The 23036-nt window shown below is 34.9% G+C and overlaps 1 protein-coding gene across 1 annotated transcript in view; it reads left to right on the forward strand.

Annotated features, from left to right (window-relative positions):
• The window catches only part of PAX5 (paired box 5), a 328473-nt gene that overhangs the window by 137852 nt on the left and 167585 nt on the right, over nucleotides 1-23036 (forward strand). The window contains 1 exon segment of the mRNA XM_053700643.1: nucleotides 21702-21812. Coding sequence (XP_053556618.1) covers nucleotides 21702-21812 — 111 coding nt within the window.

A 23036-nucleotide genomic window follows, 5' to 3' on the forward strand; every position in this document is an offset into this window, starting at 1 on the left:
CGCACGATCTCATACGATCGGGCTGATTAACACCCCCTGCTAGTGGCCAATTGGCCACGAGTCTGCAGGGGGCAGCATTGCACAAGCAGTTCACAAGAACTGCTTGTGCAATGATAAATGCCAACAGCGTATGCTGAGCGGATTCTGACAGACCGATGATAAATCGCCCCCAAGTGTCTTGCTGAATAGAATAAATTGTGTTTCAAGAAGGCTGGTCATGGGTGTTTCATGGGGGAGGGGTTCTAGAGGTTTGATTGGGATTTTTTCTTGAAAAAAAAAAAAATTCCTTGAAAAAACGTTATTGCCCTTCTGAAGTATCTTGTCTTTTCTTTAAATATGAAGAGGTTGTTTCATTTTCTTTTTCTTTTATTTCTCTTATTTTTTTGTATTTGTTAGAGTGTACTACTATTTTATACAGAGAGTTTTTATTTTTGATTTATAAAGTTTTGAAGGCATTTTTGTGTAGTCTTTGTTCTATGCACTAAATAGTGAATAATTACCAGATAGGGGTGTCTCATTTGATTATAATGGAACTAAATTTGCATCTTACAGCTGTGTAGCTGGCGGGTACAAATCTTCATAGATTCTGTAATTATCAAGTTGCATTGTTGCTGTAAAAACATTTTTTTTCTTGAGAAATTAGTTTCTCTAGGGGGTTATAATGAGTCTAGGCTAGTGATTCTTTAGCAAAGACGGTAGTCAGTTTGTTCGTGACGCAAACCATTTTCATTCTGGATATCATAATTTATCATTTTGTGTCTCATATTTTTTATTTATTACATATTTGGTTTGTAAAGACATCAGTAATATTATAAGTTTCTTTCAATTATTTTATGAGGATGATTCATGCATATAAAACATGGATTACTTAAAGAGATAGGAAAGTCAAAATTAAATGTGCATGCTTCAGATAGAGCATGCAATTTTAAGACACTTTTAAATTAACTTCTATTTTCAAATGTGCTTTGTTGAAAAATAATATGCACATATACTACACTAGTGGGAGCTAGTTGCTGATTGGTGCCTACACACATTTGTCTCTTGTGATTGGCTAACTAGATGTGTTCAGCTAGCTGCCAGTAGAGCAATGCTGTTCCTTCAGCAAAGGATAACAAGATAATGAAGCAAATTTGATAGTAGAAGTAAATTGGAAAGTTGTTTAAAATTATATGTTCTATCCAAATCATGAAATAAATTTTTGGGGTTTCCTGTCCCTTTAACAGCTGATTATACCGCTTGTGCTGTACTTTGGACAGTCTGAGTATCTGCCCTGTTAGTGTAGTCTGAGGACTGAAGTTGGGAAACTGATAAACTGTGATCAAAATAATCCCATCTATTGCTCTCTTTCCAGCTAATTTAAATCTTGTGTGAAAACAATACATTGTTTGACTAGACTATGCACAGTTATACAATAAGAATCTATTTTGTAATGCTGTTTAAAGAGAATCCAACCTGCCTTAGGAGTGACAGTTGTCCTTTTAAATATGGGATAATGTACATACATGTGAAACTTGGTTGTATTAAAAAAACTAATTTTTCCTGATGGATCTGCATCATTGTGTCTCATAGAATATTTATTCTTATTCTGATTCTAGGTTACAAGAGAGGAGTATCTGTAGAACTGATTTGTTCATCTAATATATACTCTCTCATAGCCATTTCCCTGAATTCTAAATAAACCTTTAGAAAAATCTGGTTTATAGCTAATTTCAGCACCAGTGCACATTAAATGTAAGAAAAAAGAGCCTTAAAAATAAATTATTTAATACAGGATTTCTTTAAAATGCAGCAAAATTCCTTGAACCAGCTACTGATTTGCAGCATTTTGAAGGAAGAAGAGGTCACATAATTTACTTTTTAGCCTGTCTTGGGAGTGTGGGATAAGCACAAGAGGTTTTTTTAATATGCCTTTAATGGTTCTGTAATCTAAGTATATAAAGAGAAAATAAGTCATTTCTTGTTTTCTTTCTTTTGGAGGTTGGGGACATGAAGAAATGTAGTTTTTTTCTGTTCTTTCTGGCACAATCACACACTGCTGTCAGACTGCTACTTTCTGATTTAGCAAGTCATGTGACCTGCCCTTGCATGCCTCTTGTCTGAATCTGTTTGTGAGGGAGATGGAAGTAGTAAGCAGGTCAGTTTCTAAACTGCTCTTGTCAAAGCATGACTGTATGATTTATTTTATGTTTTTGCCTAGTTAAAGGGACAGTCAACACCAACATTTTTGTTGTTTAAAAAGAAAGATAATCCCTTTATTACCCACTCCCCAGTTTTGCATAACCAACACATTTTTATAAATCCACTTTTTACCTCTGTGATTACATTGTATCTAAGCTTTTGCAAACTGCCCCCTTATTTCAGTTCTTTTGACAGACTTGCATTTTAGCCAATCAGTGCTCACTCCAGGGTAACTTCACGTGCATGAGCTCAATGTTATCTATATGAAACACACAAACTAATGCCCTCTAGTGGTCAAAATGCATTCAGATTAGAGGCAGTTTTCAAAGTCTAATGCCTAGACTACGAGTTTGGAGTTAGCCTTAAAAAGCAGCGTTAAGGGGTTCCAACGCTGCTTTTTAAATGCCCGCTGGTATTACAAGTCTGGCAGGTACAGGTGTACCGCTCACTTTTTTTCTGTGATTTTAGCATACCGCAAATCCCCTTACGTCAATTGCGTATCCTATCTTTTCTATGGGATTGCTGGAAAAAGTGAGCGGTACAACCTCTCCTGTCAAGACTCCTACCGCATTTAAAAGTCAGTAGTTAAGAGTTTTATGGGCTAACGCCGTAACATAAAACTCTTAACTAAAGTGCTAAAAAGTACACTAACACCCATAAACTAATAATTAACCCCTAAACCGAGCCCCCCCACATCGCAAACACTATAATATTTTTTTTAACCCCTAATCTGCCGACCGGACATCGCCGCCACTTTAATACACATATTAACCCCTAAACCGCTGCACTCCCGCCTCGCAAACACTAGTTAAATTTTATTAACCCCTAATCTTCCATCCCTAACATCGCCGTCACCTACCTACATTTATTAACCCCTAATCTGCCGCCCCCAATGTTGCTGACACTATACTAAATTTATTAACCCCTAAACTTAAGTCTAACCCTAACCCCCCCTAACTTAAATATAACAAAAGAAATTTACTAGTATTAAATAAATTATTCCTATTTAAAACTAAATACTTACCTATAAAATAAACCATAAGATAGCTAGAATATAACTAATAATTACATTGTAGCCATCTTAGGGTTTATTTTTATTTCACAGGCAACTTTGTATTTATTTTAACTAGGTACAATAGTTATTAAATAGTTATTAACTATTTAATAGCTACCTAGTTAAAATAAAGACAAATTTACCTGTAAAATAAACCCTAACCTAAGTTACAATTACACCTAACACTACTCTATAATTAAATTAATTACCTAAACTAACTACAATTAATTACAATTAAATTAAATAAACTAAAGTACGAAAAAAACAAACACTAGATTACAGAAAATAAAAAAGGCCCCCAAAATAATAAAATTCCCTACCCTATACTAAATTACAAGTATCAGCCAATCGGAATTAAGGTAGGAAAAATCCTATTGGTTGATGCAATCAGCCAATAGGCTTGACCTCGCATTGGAACAGCCAATAGAATGTGAGGTCAATCCTATTGGCTGGTTGGATCAGCCAATAGGATTTTTCCTACCTTAATTCCGATTGGCTGATAGGATTCTATCAGCCAATCGGAATTCAAGGGACGCCATCTTGGATGACGTCCCTTAAAGGAACCTTCATTCAGTCGTCGGCCGTCGGAAGAAGAGGATGCTCCACGTCGGATATCTTCAAGATGGACCCGCTCCACTCCGGAAGGATGAAGATAGAAGATGCCGCCTGGATGAAGACTTCTGCCGTCTGGAGGACCTCTTCTGCCCCGATCGGATGAAGACTTCTGCCGGCTGGAGGACCACTTGTGCCCAGCTGGGTGAAGACGTCTCAAGGTAGGGTGATCTTCAGGGGGTTAGTGTTAGGTTTTTTAAGGGGGGATTGGGTGGGTTTTAGAGTAGAGTTGGGTGTGTGGGTGGTGAGTTGTAATGTTGGGGGGGTATTGTATTTTTTTTTACAGGTGAAAGAGCTGATTACTTTGGGGCAATGCCCCGCAAAATGCCCTTTTAAGGACTATTTGTAATTTAGTATAGGGTAGGGAATTTTATTATTTTGGGGGCCTTTTTATTTTATTAGGGGGCTTAGATTAGGTGTAATTAGTTTAAAAATTTGTCATTTCTTTTTTATTTTCTGTAATTTAGTTTTTTCCCCCCCGTAATTTAGTTTATTTAATTTAATTGTAATTAATTGTAGTTAGTTTAGGTAATTAATTTAATTATAGGGTAGTGTTAGGTGTAATTGTAACTTAGGTTAGGGTTTATTTTACAGGTAAATTTGTCTTTATTTTAACTAGGTAGCTATTAAATAGTTAATAACTATTTAATAACTATTGTACCTAGTTAAAATAAATACAACATTGCCTGTAAAATAAAAGTAAACCCTAAGATGGCTACACTGTAATTATTAGTTATATTGTAGCTAGCTTAGGGTTTATTTTATAGGTAAGTATTTAGTTTTAAATAGGAATAATTTATTTAATGCTAGTAAATTTATTTAGATTTATTTAAATTATATTTAAGTTAGGGGGGTTTAGGGTTAGACTTAGGTTTAGGGGTTAATAACTTTATTATAGTGGCGGCAACGTTGGCAGTGGCAGATTAGGGGTTAATAAATTTAATATAGTTGCGGCGATGTTGGGGACGGCAGATTAGGGGTTAATAACTATAATGTAGGTGTTGGCGATGTTAGGGGCAGCAGATTAGGGTATAATGTAGGTGGCGGCGGTGTCCGGAGTGGTAGATTAGGGGTTAATAGTATAAAGCAGGTGGCGACGATGTCGGGGGCGGCAGATTAGGGGTTAATAAGTGATAGATTAGGGGTGTTAAGACTCGGGGTTCATGTTAGGGTGTTAGGTGTAGACATATTTTTTATTTTCCCATAGGAAACAATGGAACTGCGTTAAGAGCTGAACGCTGCTTTTTTGCAGGTGTTAGTTTTTTTTTCAGATGATTCTGCCCCATTGTTTCCTATGGGGAAATCTTGCATGAGCACGTTCACCCAGCTTACTGCTACCATAAGCAACGTGAGATGTGCAGCTAAATTTTGCTCAACGCTCACTTTTCTGAGGCTAATGCCGGCTTGAAGAAAACTCGTAATACCAGCGTTGTCTTAAGTGAGCAGTGAGAAAAAAAGGCTTTTTAGCACCGCACACCATTACCGACAAAAACTCGTAATCTAGCCATAAGAAATTAGCATATAAACCTCCTAGAATTAGCTTTCAACTAAGAATATGAAGAGAACAAAGCAAAATTGGTGATAAAAGTAATCTGGAAAGTTGTTTAAAATTACATTCCCTATTTAAATCATGAAAGTTTTTTTTGGACTTGACTGTCCCTTTAACCCCTTAACGACCGAGGACGTGCAGGGTACGTCCTCAGAAAAAAGGCAGTTAATGCCTGAGAACGTACCCTGCACGTCCTCGGTTTGGAAAGCAGCTGGAAGCGATCCTGATCACTTCCAGCTGCTTTCCGGTTATTGCAGGATGCCTCGATATCGAGGCATCCTGCAATAACAATTTTTTCCCCTCCGGTGCAGAGAGAGCACCGGACATCGATGGCCGCATTCGTTGGTGGGTGGGAGCGTAAATGGGAGGTGGGTGGGCGGCCATCGATGGCTTCTTAGTCAGAGAGGGGGACGGGATCGGGGGCAGGATCGCCGGGGGCGCGCACAGGCGCACGGGCGCGTGCACAGGGGGCGGCGGGAGGGCGCGTGCACGGGGAGGGAGCGGGTGGGAACCGCTTACACTACAGAAACTTTTGGATATTATTGTACAAAATAATAATAATAAAACGTAATGGAACTCATCTAAGGGATCTGGGAGGGGGTGGGGGATTGATCTGGGGGGGGGGGAGCTACACTACAGAAAAAACTAAAATAAATTAAAAAAAAACATTTTTATATGCAAACTGGGTACTGGCAGACAGCTGCCAGTACCCAAGATGGCCCCCAATAAGGCAGTGGGGGGGGGGGTAGAGAGCTGTTTTGGGGGGGATCAGAGAGGTTGGGGGCTAAGGGGGGATCCTACATAGCAGCATATGTAAATATGCTTAAAAAAAAAAAGTAAAAAAAAAAAACCCTTTTATTTTAGTACTGGCAGACTTTCTGCCAGTACTTAAGATGGCGGGGACAATTGTGGGGTTGGGGAGGGAAGAGAGCTCTATGGGAGGGATCAGGGGGTCTGATGTGTCAGGTGGGAAGCTGATCTCTACACTAAAGCTAAAATTAACCCTGCAAGCTCCCTACAAGCTACCTAATTAACCCCTTCACTGCTGGGCATAATTCACGTTTTGTGCGCAGTGGCATTTAGCGGCCTTTTAATTACCAAAAAGCAACACCAAAGCCATATATGTCTGCTATTTCTGAACCAAGGGGATCCCAGAGAATCATTTACAACCATTTGTACCATAATTGCACAAGTTGTTTCTAAATAATTTCAGTGAGAAACCTAAAGTTTGTGAAAAAGTTGACTATTTTTTTTAATTTAATCGTATTTGGCGGTGAAATGGTGGCCTGAAATATACCAAAATGGGCCTAGATCAATACTTGGGGTTGTCTACTACACTACACTAAAGATAAAATTAACCCTACAAGCTCCCTACAAGTTCCCTAATTAACCCCTGCACTGCTGAGCATAATACACTTGTGGTGTGCAGCAGCATTTAGCGGACTTCTAATTACTTAAAAACAACGCCAAAGCGATATATGTCTGCTATTTCTGAACAAAGGGGATCCCAGAGAAGCGTTTACAACCATTTGTGCCATAATTGCACAAAATGTTTGTTAATGATTTCAGTGAGAAACCTAAAATTTGGAAAAATTTTACTTTTTTTTTTTATTTGATCGCATTTGGCGGTGAAATGGTGGCATGAAATATACCAAAATGGGCCTAGATCAATACTTTGGGATGTCTTCTAAAAAAATATATATACATGTCAAGGGATATTCAGGGATTCCTGAAAGATATCAGTGTTCCAATGTAACTAGCGCTAATTTTGAAAAAAAGTGGTTTGGAAATAGCAAAGTGCTACTTATATTTATGGCCCTATAACTTGCAAAAAAAGCAAAGAACATGTAAACATTGGGTATTTATAAACTCTCGACAAAATTTAGAAACTATTTAGCATGGGTGTTTTTTGGTGGTTGTAGATGTGTAACAGATTTTGGTGGTCAAAGTTAGAAAAAGTGTGTTTTTTTCCATTTTTTCCTCATATTTTATAATTTTTTTTATAGTAAATTATAAGATATGATGAAAATAATGGTATCTTTAGAAAGTCCATTTAATGGCGAAAAAAACGGTATATAATATGTGTGGGTACAGTAAATGAGTAAGAGGGAAATTACAGCTAAACACAAAGACCGCAAAAATGTAAAAATAGCCTTGGTCCCAAACGGACAGAAAATGGAAAAGTGCTGTGGTCATTAAGGGGTTAATAAAGCAGCTCTTTGAATTTCCAGTAAGGTGGTATAAGAAAAAAGGGAGAAATATTGACTCATTTACTTGTAACTTTTACTACTGACTTGACCTTAAATGGACACTAAACAAACACTAGATAGGATGATGCATTCAAAGAAAAGATTAGTCTGAAAATAACATGTAGACGTATTTTTTATAGTTTCATTAACTGTTTAAATATTGACACAATAAGTGTAAAGTTTTAGCATCTATAAACTAATGGGAGCAGCCATGTTGTAACTTAGGTTACCTTCTCTGCTGTGGCCAATTAGGGAGAGTTATAAATAGTTGCTGCCAATGGCTGTGTGGAATATAACAATGTTCTGCACTACCATTTCTAACAGAAACTGAAAAGCTCACAATTTCAGAATGGAATTACAGGAAAAGGGGAAAAATAAATAATGAAAGTATATTACAGAATTTTTTTTAAATATAGGATTTATCATTGAGTTTAATATCCCTTTCAAAGTACATACAAGTCCCTCATCAATTTATTAATTTCCATTAAGAGAATTTTCTATTGTTCTTTCTATTGTCTATTGTTATCTTGTCTCAAAACATTTCAAGTATCTCTCAATGTTTTCCATGCATTATATCTTTTATGGTGAATTTTGTAGAAACATCTTTCGATCTTATGTTAAAAAATGAATATGGGGAACAATTGGATATAATTATCCAAGACAGAACTTCAAAGAATAAATAGCCAAAGTATAAAAACATTATTAGTGTTAATTAACAAAACTTAAATATAATATGCCAAACAAATCTCTAGGTATTAGCCAATTCAATACATACATGTATATAATTGTGTAATAACAACAATCTGCACTAAATCAGTTATAGTTATTTGTTGTATAGTTTTTAACACAGTTAAATCTATCTATTTATTTATTTATCTATCTATCTATCTATCTATCTATCTATCTATCTATCTATCTATCTATCATCTATCTATCATCTATCTGTTAGATATCTATCTATCATCTATCTATCTATCTATATATCTATCTACAATTTCTAGTAGTACATCAGTTTGTTTTAATGCATTTACAGCATAAAGTAAGTCTTATATCTTGTAATGTGTCTGATTTATGTAACTGAAGCACATGTCTTTGCTCCCTTTAAAAAAAAAAAAAAAAGAAGCATAGAATCCTTCCATATTTACTCTCAGAAGACTATTAAGCAACACAGGCTATTAATTTGGCTTTTGAGTCTTCACTAAAACCCATAAAAGCGCACAGTTGTCAAATGGAGTTCATTTTAATTTCCTTTCAATCACAGTAAATTATTCAGGTGATAAATCAGCTGGGGCAGCCTCTTGGCTGTAATAGAAACCCTAATTCCTGGCTAATTATCCAGCCCTTCGCTGCCAACAGATCAATACTTGTACAAAATAGAAACGGCTATGGGCCTGCAATTGGGTTGACAAAGACAGAAAGACAGCTGGGAAAATTGTGTCATCAACATGACCTTCTACTAAGTTCATAGGTCGACATGGGTTAAACAGCATAGATTTTTTTTAAGAAATGTATCCACATTAAGATGCTGATTTCTGGGCTGCAATGATAGCTCTGTGTCCTTCTTGGCTATTTGGGGATTGTCATGAAAAGCTTTGTCATTTGTTCATCATGCATGTATCTAAATGGTTTGTCTATAGGGACTGAGATTTTTTTTCTATCATTTACTGAGTTGTTAATTTATTATGTTAGCTCTGGCCTTGACCTCAAGTCTTTAAACTATGTTATTGTTTTTCCACACTGTGCTATACCTACAATGGGCTTGATTATGAGTGGAGCACTAATTATCACTCGATCGCTTACTGCGCTTGAATTAGTTTTCTTGCACGTTGGATGTTGCATGCATTACAAGTTGAAAGTAAAACATTTTTGCTAACTCGATGCATACAAAAAAATGAACTTACAATATCAAGATTGCGTTTACATATTCTCCCATAGACTTCAATGGAACGCGAAAAGTTGAAAAATAAAACCTTGTGCGCAAACCGATTGCATTTTCTCAAGTGTGCTAAACTGACATGAAATATTAATATTTCACATTTCAGTGTTTTTTATTCATAAAAACATACTTCTACATATATCTGATGACATTTTGGTAAAATATATATCTTTAACTATATATATATATATATATATATATATAATTATATATAGGTATATATATATATATATATATGTAAATATATTAGAATATCTTTTTAAAAATAATGAGAACATATTTCCCTATGTGAAGAACATTGGAATGTAAAATATTTACAATAAAAACGCAAACACTTTATTAAATATGAATATTGCATAAAAATGATTTGATTTTTTCAGCTACTTAACTGCAAAGGGCTCTGATTCACATATATATGTCTATATGTGTACACATATGTATTTATGTATTTATATGTGTTTTACTCTATATTAACTGTGCATATTTAACATTGCAATGTTCTTCACTTACAGAATAATGTCCTTTTTATTCTTAAATACATGTCTATTCTTATAGATATCTAGGTATAGATATGTATTTTACATGAACAGTATCAGATATATTTAATAATAAAAAGTAAATTATTTTCTGTGTGAAAAACATAGGAATGTAAAATATGTGTTTTATGCATCGCATTTCTCAATTTAGATCTTAACATGTTGGGTTAGCCCACATGAGAACTTATTATTCTTAAGGTGCGCTATTTAAATATTATATATAAAATTATATTATATTATAGAATATATATTAACAGTTACTAAATGCTAGATATAATGATGTATTCAAAGCAATAATTAGCCTGAGAATAGAATGTGTATTTTAGTTGTTTAAATATTTTAAAAATAAATTTAAAATTTTAGTTTCTAACCTAGGGGCTATTTATCAGAATCTCACTGGTGTGGAGAGAATTCACAGAAAGCCTTTTTTAGCATTATATTATAATTTCGGGGTCTCTCCACACCAGAATCAAAATTAACGTTTATGATTCAGATAGAGCAGCAGTTTTATATACACACTTTCTGGGGAACAAGATCCTACTGAGCATGTGCACAAGCTCATAGGGTATAAGTATACTACTCTGTGATTGGCTGATATCTGTCACATGATACAGGGGGGCGGAAAATAGGAGAAAAATTAATTTGTCAGAAAAAAGATCTAATGCTTATTTGAAATACAGAGTAGGGGGCATATGTATCAAGCTCCGAATAGAGCTTGATGCCCCGTGTTTCTGACGAGCCTGCAGGCTCGCCAGAAACAGCAGTTATGAAGCAGCGGTCACAAAGACCGCTACTCCATAACCAGGCCGCCTGCTCAGAGCAGGCGGACAGACTTCGCAGGAAATCAACCCGATCGAGTACGATTGGGTTGATTGACACCTCCCTGCTGGTGGCCCATTGGCCGCGAGTCTGCAGGGGGCGGCGTTGCACCAGCAGCTCTTGTGAACTGCTGGTGCAATGCTGAATACGGCGAGCGTTTTGCTCGCCGTATTCAGCGAGGTCTGGCAGACCTGATCCGCACTGTCGGATCAGGTCCGCTAGACCTTGATAAATAGGGGCCTAGGTGTTAAATCATTGTCTTTTTATTATGCACTTGTTAAAAATTTCCACATTACTGACAAGACTCCATAGATAATCTCACCAGATTGCTTTAGAGAATAAGCCACCATAAAGTTCCCTTTTCTAATTCTTGCATTGAAAACAATTAAGAACAGATATAAAAAATTAATTGTGCAAATAATGACTATGAGGACAATAGTAGTACTTTTATTATCAGATCAAAGATAACTGTTATACACAGTAGATTTGCATAATCAACAAATGCAAGATAACAAGACAATGCAATAGCACTTAGTCTGAACTTCAAATGAGTAGTAGATTTTTTTCTGACACTTTTAAAAGTTATGTCTATTTCCACTCCCCCTGTACCATGTGACAGCCATCAGCCAATCACAAATGCATATACGCTTATTCTGTGAATCCTTGCACATGCTCAGTAGGAGCTGGTGACTCAAAAAGTTTAAATATAAAAAGACTGTGCACATTATGTTAATGGAAGTAAATTGTAAGTTGTTTAAAATTGCATGCTCTATCTGAATAATGAAAGTTTAATTTTGACTTGAGTGTCCCCTTAACTGGTCTTAGCAGGGGATAAGAAGAGAACAGGATAAATGTAGGATAACTAACTTACTTTTGCCTCATTTGTAATGCTAGTATTGTATGTCATTGAATGATAGAAGATGGGCCTTTTTTTCAACCAGCTAATGTTCCTCTAATGATTTTGTATGATATTGACAGTTGCTGCCTTTGACCTGCAAAGAATGTCCAACCTTTATACTGATTTACTGTCAATCAGTTTCTGTACTCTTAAACACTTAGATAAGTACAAATAGCATGAAAAAATCTAGTCTTGTAGCAAACACATTTATATATGGTGCTCACTGTTTGTATTTCTGTTTCTTGGTATTCTCTCTCTCTCTCTCTCTCTCTCTCTCTATCTATCTATCTCTCTCAATCTCTCTCTCTCTCTCTCTCTCTCTCTATCTATCTCTCTCAATCTCTCTCTCTCTCTCTCTCTCTCTCTCTCTCTCTATATATATATATATATATATATATATATATATATATATATTGTATTTTTAGTCATACATCACACATTTATAAATCTTGTGGGAGTTGTCCTCTGCATTCTTTCTGCAATTTGAAGGATGATTCCATGTTACGTACATTACTGTTTGTTGCCGTACTGGCATACTTAGGATGGACTGAAGATCACCAGCAGAGCATCATGAGCTCACTGTACTCAATGATATCACATGCAATACGGACATTCTTGGAGAGAGTGACATTTCCCAATCATTCTTAATGTAAAGGCCATGGGCTTTTGAACATTCCTCTAAGAAGCAGTTGATAACATGATTATGACCTTCAGCGACAGCTGGTAAAATCTGGTGAGAATAATGGAGTCTTTAATGTAGTCCTTACCTGCTGCCATTTTACCAAACAGAGTATGAAACCACTCACTTGAAAGTGGAAACAAATTGCCACATCGCCCTTAGAATGCAAGTGATCAATGTGGAAAAGGTCATCAATTGGTCGACTAGACACCAGTTGGAGAAAGTGAACCCATATTAACCTTATACAGAGAGGTATGAGGCTTCTCATTTAAGCTATATGTTTTTATGATGAATTACGTCATTCTATGATACAGATAATCATAATATTAACTTTGATCATCAGCATTATTGTACAGCAAAGTGCTTGATGGGGAAAGGGGTAACTCAGAACTTCCTTATACCTTCATATACTACACAGGGGGGAGTTAAATAATATTTTAGATATGAAGAGGGATATTTTGTTCTTTGAAATAAAAATCATGTCTATATAATCAGTTTTATTTAGAAAATGATATAACAATATTAGTTTAACACATTAAAAAACAAACAAAACAAAAAAAAAACCCTGTAAGAAAAAGGAGTATTGTTGGATTTACCATGGGTTATTGCAGCTATTTTTTATAGCTCTTCATGAGCTATAATAATAACAATGGCCAAAACATAGCAGCTATTTTTTTCAATATTCATGGTGACTACATAATATGTTATAATGTGCATTTTTTACTTAGTGCCTTGAATTAATTCATGACGTATGCACAATTAATTATTATTTAATTATTTGAGTCATTTCATATTTAATATGTTTAGAGACACTTCGCTGCAATCATAAATTAACTTCATGATCATATTTAATTTGTGTACAAGTTTATACAGTTGATTTGAACTATGTTAGTAACTTTTTATTTAAAAAAAATGTTTATTAATAATTAATATATATTAACTAAGTGTGCGCAAGAATTTAACATTGAAAACAGCTGTACAAACAACGAAGAAGCGCAACTCGAGAAATGCCAACATGGGTTTTCAATAGGTCCAAAGTGTGAAAATTGAAATGTCAAAAAAAATCATTTGAAAATTTAGTGGAAATGTGTTTTCTTATTGCATGGGATACCAGTGTCAAAGTGTAAGCTGTAAGGAAAATGATTGCAGCGCTTTACATTTGAGAAATGTAAGATAAATGGGCTATGCTATTAGGGTTTCAAATGATATGGAAAGGATTTGAATGAAAAAACAAAAACTTTTGAAAATGACATGCAATGCACTTCACAAAAGAATCTATAGGGCTAAAGGATAAATGGGCAGGCAAACTAGTTTATATTAATACCAGTGTTAAAGTCCTATAATCAAACATGCAAACAGAAAAAGAAGTTGTCACAGGGACTTTATAGCAGCATCGTGCCTCAATAACATTTTTGTTATAAATACTGCTGAGATATAATTCAGAAGTATATGCACAGATATATAAATCAGTATTTACAAAAAGTGTATATAAATGTTACAAAAAATAAACTCCTGAATAGAGAATACCGGTTCTTGAAGTGTGCAGAGATAAACATCAACTCGGAAAGCCGGTTCCTCTGCTGAACTCTGGAATCAGTAGGGTAAAAGTTCCAACTCTGAAAATCTTCAGTATGGATCACGTTTCCCACTGTTTTTTACACAAAAGAGACACAGGGGTACAATGAAGCCTCCATCCATTGAAGTCAGTTAATACACATTAATAGACCACCATAAATAGACCACAGTATTACTTTTCTAGAGGAAGTTCCCAACGCAGCCGGCAGACGGATCACTAAACCAATCCTAGCTGTTAAGAAACTGGGGAGATACCAGCACAACAACCCTTGGTGATACTGGACCAAGGTTTGGAGCAGGGTTTGGAGCAGTCATCAAAAGCCATAAGTTGATCAGGAGAGTCAACTATGGTCAATATAGCACATATGAGCAGTGAATCTGGTCCAAGGGTAAAGCGGTAACAAAACTGCAACTCTGGTCCTGGGGTTAAGAAAAGCAAAGCCAACAATTGTTTCACCTTTGTTCAGGCTTTGTCAGTGCTGTTCTGTACAACATGCTCATTCTAAGGGCCAGATGATCTTAAGGTCTCAGCTCTGGTGAGATTACCTAAGAAGTCTTGTCAGTACTGTGAGGTCCCTCTAAGAATTTTAGAAAGACAAATTTTAGCTTGAGAACTGTTTATCTAGCTATGCAGGTTCTTGATGTGAAGGAGAGACACATACATTACTATATACAGTGAGGCCCCGGTTTACGCACGACTCGGTATACGAAATTTCGGTTTACGAAATCGAAATTTGAAGAAAAATTGACTCGGTTTACGATTTTTTTTCGCAATACGAAACAAAATGCCGGTTTGCCCCCTCGGTTTACGAATATTTTTCGCAATACGAAACCAGTGGCCCCTGTGCCCCCTGCATACTCAAGTATGATTGAATTAATGAAGTTTGGGTACCAGTGTGGAGGTGTTGGAGAGGTTTTGGAGCCATTTTGCAGCAAGTTGTTGAGCCTTTTGGAGTCATTTGCAGCAAGTTGTTAAGCCTTTTGGAGCCATTTGCAGCAAGTTGTGGAGCCTTTTGGAGACATTGGAGCCATTTGCAGCAAGTTGTTAAGCCTTTTGGAGCCTTTTGGAGCATTTTTTGGACACTTTATTTGAATTTTTTCGGACCTCCGGAACGCATTAATTGATTTTCAATGCATTCCTATGGGAAAACGTGTTTCGGTTTACGAATTTTTCGCAATACGAAACGACCCGGAGAACGAATTAAATTCGTAAACCGAGGCCTCACTGTATTGCTAAAACAAAATAAAGACTTAGGGCTACCTTTAAGAAACTTGCGGCTAGCGGGCAGCAATAAGCAATCTGATGACCGCGGCTTCTTACTTATTGGCTGCAGGCTCGCTCACATGAACCTGCACCAAAGGAGCTTCAAAGCTCCATCCACAGCTTGTTAAATGGAGCCCATTCCCAACTTGAGATCCTGTCTGCTGCCCATATGTATCATTGCACACTCACTCTTGTGTGTAATGCCACACCCTTCTCTCACCTGACTAATCGCACAAGAGAAGGGCCTGTTAATCATCCAGAACAAACGTGTTTGAGCTGATTTCTATCCGCCAACTCAGAGGTGGCAGAGATTGTGGGAAGTAGTGGTTGGATGACCGCTGTTTTTTATATTGTGGAAAGCAGGCTTGCATGAGCGACCCTGACCTGCAAGGGCACCATGGCAGCATTTGCTGCTTAATACATGGAACCAGCCCTTGGTGTTATTTATCGTCATGCCAACCAGGTTTTGATCATAAGGCCCTTAGTGCCTCTGAAAGGATCTTTTGTTTAAGTGTTTGTGTCTGTGAGAAGGAGCTGCAATATTTTATACATTAATAGTTTCTGGCATAAGTTAGCTATTTGTGCCCGTATTAAAAAAAAAAAAATTCTGCTATTGGGTATTATACATTTTAATTTATCATATTTTATTTATTTCATATAAACTGTTCATAAATATTTTAAGTTCAGGCTTCATATTATGTGGCAAAATATTTTTCATCATGTGAATTATCATGTGGTGAATTCCAATTTAATAAATATGGAGAATAATATTAAACAATTAGAATTCTGATATCAGAAAATAGATTAAAAAATTAGAATGTTAGTTATGCACTGGGATGGCACTATTGACAAACCTCCTGCAGTTTTTTTTAACTATAGAGAAAAAAAAGATTGATAAATCTATAGCAAAATAAACAGGCCTGCTGGCTTACTTAATGAACTTCAGTTTTAATGCAGGACCTGCTCATTTTCAGTATAAGTGTGTGAATTTTTATATCAACCATATTATAAACTGATAACTAGATCAATATTATTCAGTTATTTTTAGCAACAGTTTGTAATTTCTTGCACCACTGAGTTCTTTATAATAAATAACACTGAATACTAAGAGCTGATGGTTATGTAATTCATATAGAGAAATTACATATCAAAAGTTATTTTGAAGAAGAGGCCCACAGTTTGTAGAGCTGGGGAAAAATAATAATAAATAAAAAAAAATTCTTAAAGGACCACTAAATTATGGCATAATTACCAAGTGCATAACAAAAAGACAATGCACTAGCACTTACTCTAAATTCCAAATAAGCAGAAGATTTTTTTTTATGAGAAATGTATTTTTCCCCATTTGCCGGTGTTCTGTTGAAACTAGCTACTTTGTTGAGATTAGCGCATGGGTACTTTAAGATGTTGGTAGCTAATTCCGACAGTGTGTTTTCTAATTCTGTTACCCAAGGCTGGTGACTGCTCATTTGTGCAAAGGGTACATAGACATTAAAACGTTTGTTTGTACAGCACATTTGCACATAGCGCTGTCAAGTATTTTGCTCAATGTGCAAATGTACTGTGCAAATGTACTGTGCAAATGATCACTTGAACCATACAACTCCTTCAGAATAACAAAAATCTGCTCCTCAAACCAGTGGCTGGATGCTACATTCTTGCTGTTTTGTCACTTTTCACAAGGAGAAACCTTTAGGCTCAGTTTTATTGTGAAACTCCTTATTACACTAGTGTATCATCGGGGTTCTACACAGAGCAAAATTTGTGAAACTCAGCTCTATTATTCACTTTCCCAAATTATTTTTACGTATGGGATATCTTCTGGCTATGGCTCTCTATTACTAAAAAATAACAACTCTTAGCACAAGGTTACTGTAGACCGGGGTGCAAGTAAAGGTTCCCACAAAACCACAATACAGGACTGAAACAGGTACTCTTTTGGTGGTGCTTTCTAGTACCTACCACCTTTCCCTCTCATTTGCCATTTAAAAAAAAAAACTTTATAAATTGATGGCTTGTTGACACATTTTAGAATTGTGGGTGCTCCAATTTTGATTAGCGGTATCTATGGCTGAGCAGAACCCAATCTGTTTTACGTTCACTCTGACAGTTTTTTAAAAAAAAAATCCTGATGTTCTTTTTCTAAAAGCTTCTCTCGCTCAATGTTCAATTTTTTTTTTCAAGGGGCACAAAAGCACAAAAAGAAAACAAATGCTGTATATTGACAAAAACAATTTACTATTATATTGAGTTGTACATAAGCATAAGTTAATGCACCACAATAACCATATTTATTCCAATCATTTTTGGGAATAAAAAAATGGTTACTAGAAATATTGAAAATATTTTTTTTTGTGACAAACACCTGAGTGACAGTTTCCCTCCTGCCTCTCTAATAAACATTTTATACTAAGGTTGTCTAGTCCCATTTGATGTTTTTGGATGTCTGATCTCCAAACTTGAGAAGATATAGGGATTGACAATAATAATGGTAATTGTTTAAATCATGGCGAACAAAACACTTGTAGTTAAATCCTGTAATTCTGGTGTAATTTGTGAAGAAAATTAGGTGTCTATAGTGTTATTTTTTCAGAATCTGCAGCAGCATAATATACAGCTATAAAATATTTCCTTCCTAACCATTGATTGGTTCTTATAGAACCTATGTTTGTAGTTTTATTTGCTGAACAAAACAAGTAAACTTTTAGACATTTTCCATGTAATAACCTATGGATAGGACATATTTTGCTTATCTCTAGCTATATCAGTTGTGTTTAATACTTTTCTAACTGATAAAATTGTTATAAAATGATTGCTACATTTTATAAGTATATTTAAAAGGACATTATACTTGAAAAACTATCATTAACACAAATTATGACTGTTTATACGTTAACGTTTTTTTCCATTAAAAAAAAGCTGTTTCAATTAATTTTGAAACTAACATGAGATGTATGTTTATGTAAAACTCATCTCTAAGGACTGATTGCTGATTGGCTGGTAAGGGCAACTCAAATAGCTATATTGGTTGAAAGTGAAACACTGTAAGCATCATTTTTTTTTACATTTTCATAACACAAAACAAAATACTTTACTGCCTCGGTTTGCTATATTCCATTCATTAACATGCTCAGATATTAAATGGTCAGAAATATTAAGTATATAATTAAAGGGACATTTCACTCAGGCAGCTGATAATAGTTAATTATTTTCAAAGTAGCTGCAGGAACATCCTTTCAAATGTGATGGGACCTCTCTATCTCCCACAGAGAGGTTGATTTATCTTCCTTTGTTTACTTAGCTTTTCCATAGCCAATATTGCAGCATTTACATTTTCATTACAGGTGGCATTTCCAACCATCAAAATCAGATATTTAAAATTACAAAATAAAGGTAAAGGATCTATTTGTAAACAAAGCAATTATATACACGAGCAGAAAAAACTGATCACTGGGAGCACATTAAATTAGAGAAAGTTTTACAGTGCCACATCCTTGTCACTTTGTGTATATATATATATATATATATATATATATATATATATATATATATATATATATATATTTGGCATGTGCATGTTGCAGTTTCGTTAGCTGCTGAATGTGAAAGAATTCGGCCGCTCACGTCCTTTATCTCTTTTCAGAGCTGGATTTCTGTTTCTGAAAGTGCAACACACAAAGATCTAGATTTGCACAGATCTTTGTGTATTGTACTTTCATAAGAAGAAATCCGGTGCCGAAAGAGCCAAAGACCGCAAGCGCCCACCTCCTTCTGCATTTGACAGCTTACGAAACTTCCTAATGCACACTCCTATATATATATATAAACCAGAGATGCAGATGACCCTTTTTTTTATTTTGACCTGATCATAATCAGCTATTTTAATTGTTTATTCAGTTTGCTGAAAAATAGTCCTGTACTTAACATGTCCGCGTCTCTGTTTGCACGACCACAAACCAAATTCTCGATACCGAACTGCACATTTAGAGACATTTTTCTCTTATATAATTCCACACTTAAGAGGACTTGATAAACCTCCAGACAACACTTTCGTTTTTAATTGTTACAGAGTACTCCAAAAAGTTTTCAAATGGAACATTGTTTTTTTTTTAGCATGGGCTAATCCCACTGACATTATCCCCACCATAATGGATGATATTCAGAAGTAATGTAACCAAAAAGATAGGTTAAATCAATGAAAAAAATAATTAGCACTTTAAATCTAATAAAAATGAACCAAATCCACAATCCAACAAACACACATGTCCACCATATTGATAATGCACCTTTTTTAAATCCCTTACAAAGACATTCACCAATATCTATTTGTTTTTGAGCACAACAGACTAATTGCAGTCACCTGTTAGCATCATTACACACTATGAAAAGGGATCAATCAACTTTCAATCAACTTTTTAATCACTAAATTGAAGGACTCAACATTTTTTTTGTCATTAAAGGGGCATGAAACCTAAAACATTTCTTTCATGATTCGGATAGAGCATGCATACAACTTTCTAATTGACTTCTATTAATATATTGTGTTTGTTCTCTTGGTATCCTTTGTTGAAAAGCAGGGTTGTAAGCTCAGGCGTGTGTACATGTCTGGAACACTACATGCCAACAGTTTTTAAGGAATATTATCTATTTACAAGAACACTGTATCACAGCACTATTCCATCCCATGTAGTGCTTCAGACACCTACCTAAGCATCTGTTCAACAAAGAATATAATGGGAACAAATCAAATGTAATAATAGAAGTAAATTGGAAACTTTTTTAAAATGAAAATAAATAATTTTGTATTGCATTTAGAAGGTAATAATTTAATTAAATTGAGGGGTATAAATAGCAGGAGTATTTGGGGATTGTGATCACTGGACAAACACACTGAAAATACTATTATCTATCAAACATGCTCAAGATTGTAATCAACCCAAATATATATAGTAAATGAATTTCCATAGTAGTAATGAGGTTATAAGAACCCTTTTTCTGATACCCTGCTAAGTCACTTAACCTTATTAGCATACAGCATGTCTACACACTGTTCATCTCTGTTTTATGACATAAGTTTAGTAACGTATCTTTCTGTTGGATGAATTTCTGAGTTGGAATAATAAAAAGAGCTGTATTGTTTATTTCACATGAACAAAATAATGATCTCTGATCAACAGACCCTTCAACATTTAACGTTCAGACTTTGACATGTAGTTCATCAGCCAGTGATTACAAATGTATGTATGGTATTTTACACAACATTTTAATCTACATGGATGCATTTCAGTTTTAAATAGAAGCTTTTTTGTGATATACATGAATTAGCAAAACTGCTTCTAATAAAAGCTATAGCTGTTTCAACAGTGTATTTAAGTATGCTCCGTGCACCAGCATTTTAAACACAGCACTTGCTCAGAGAGCCTTAGGTGATTGTATCATCTGGTAATGACTCAATTTGCATAATTTCTGACATCATAAAAGCCCCACTCTAAGCAGCTGCAGTATGTAAAATGCTGGTGCACTGAGCATATCTCATTATGTTTCACATGCACGTGCAGAGAAAAATGCTAAGACTAAAAGAGTGATAACTTTTACTAGAAGCTTATTCACCAATACATCTATATTGCAAATGTGTTTCTATTCAAAGATGTAATAAATCTATGTGATATTCAGTTTTGGCTGGAATGTCCCTTTAATGGTAACTATAGCTGCACTGCACAAGTACTGTATATATAATGTCACAATGTTATATTCATGTTATGATACATATGATTATATTAATACTTCAGCAACATACACAAATTAGCTGAATCAGAACACGATCACAGTGGGGGTGATCTATATATATATAATGTCACAATGTTATATTCATGTTATGATACGTATGATTATATTAATACTTCAGCGACATACACAAATTAGCTGAATCAGAACACGATCACAGTGGGGGTGATCTATATATATATATATATATATATATAATGTCACAATGTTATATTCATGTTATGATACATATGATTATATTAATACTTCAGCAACATACACAAATTAGCTGAATCAGAACACGATCACAGTGGGGGTGATCTATATATATATATATAATATCACAATGTTATATTCATGTTATGATACATATGATTATATTAATACTTCAGCAACATACACAAATTAGCTGAATCAGAACACGATCACAGTGGGGGTGATCTATATATATATATAATGTCACAATGTTATATTCATGTTATGATACATATGATTATATTAATACTTCAGCAACATACACAAATTAGCTGAATCAGAACACGATCACAGTGGGGGTGATCTGGTTCTGAATATTACCTTATGGTTTCAGCAGGTCCGTTGGCTCCCACGTTTGGAACAGGTTGAGTTTTCCGGCAGCTCTGCAACTCAGTGGCGCGATTTTCGACTTGCTCTTCATCATGAGCCCCACAGCCGAACCTCGGTAAGTCCACGTACTTTTACAAGCAAGCATGGAGGGCACTCGCTTTCCAGATGATCCTATCTTTGAAGGATGGCTTGCTGCAGGGCCCTTTTTTTAACAAATGCATTTTTACTCATGTTTTTAAATAATTTTTGTGGGAAGTCAAGAATAGCCTTCATTTTATATGTAAAGAATAATTTACTAGCTGCCTATGATGATCAAATGTAAATATAGATTTTATCACAACATAAATGAATGAAGAAAATGATTTATATACATATATATATACTGTATATATACAGTAACTTCTACACAAAATAAAATAAAATATTGAAACACATTTTAACAACAATATTATCTAGTTAAAGAAACATGAAACGCAAATTTTGTTTTTCATGATTCAGATAGAGCATACAATTTTAAACAACTTTCCAATTAACTTCTATTATCTAATTTGCTTCATTCTCCTTGTATCCTTTGTTGAACAAGCAGCAATGCACTACTGGGAACTAGCTGAATGCATTGGGTGAGCCAATAACATGAGGTATATATGTGCAGCTACCAATCAGCAGCTCCTGAGACTTCCTAGGCATGCTTTTCAACAAAGGATACCAAACAAACAAAACAAATTAGATAATAGAAGTACCATAATTGGAAAGTTGTTAAAAATGACACGCTCTATCAGAATCATGAAAAAAAAAAATGGGTTTCATATCCTTTTAAAAAATAAATAAAATAAATAAATAAATAAAAATATATATGTATCATACTTGTTGGTGCCACTCATTTGATACAGTATTTATACCACTCCATTGTCATGTCACACCTTTCAACAGATCACAATACTTAGTTATTATCCTAGTATGGATAATTCCATTTCCTTGACAATGTTTTTCTTATCACCTTATAAATATACAGAATTCATTTTTGATTACTCCCTGCTTGATTTGTAGTGTTGTATTTCATATTCTGTTATTGACTTCCCCCACTGTATTTCATTAAGACCCATATTTACAAAAAAGGATCTGTCATGGAGCATTTTCTCGTACCTGCAGGTCATTCAAGGTTAGTTAAGTGCCTTCTAGCATAATATGTTGCACATTATAAATTCTGTAGCTATGGCAAATATATAAAGAGTGTATACTACACATACTCAAGAATAAACAAAATGAAAAAGTCAAGACCACACATATTTAGGTGCCTACTATTATACAATATTTCATGCACATTAAAACCAATCAAATA

This window comes from Bombina bombina, chromosome 2 (assembly GCF_027579735.1).
Source record: "Bombina bombina isolate aBomBom1 chromosome 2, aBomBom1.pri, whole genome shotgun sequence".
NCBI lineage: Eukaryota > Metazoa > Chordata > Amphibia > Anura > Bombinatoridae > Bombina > Bombina bombina.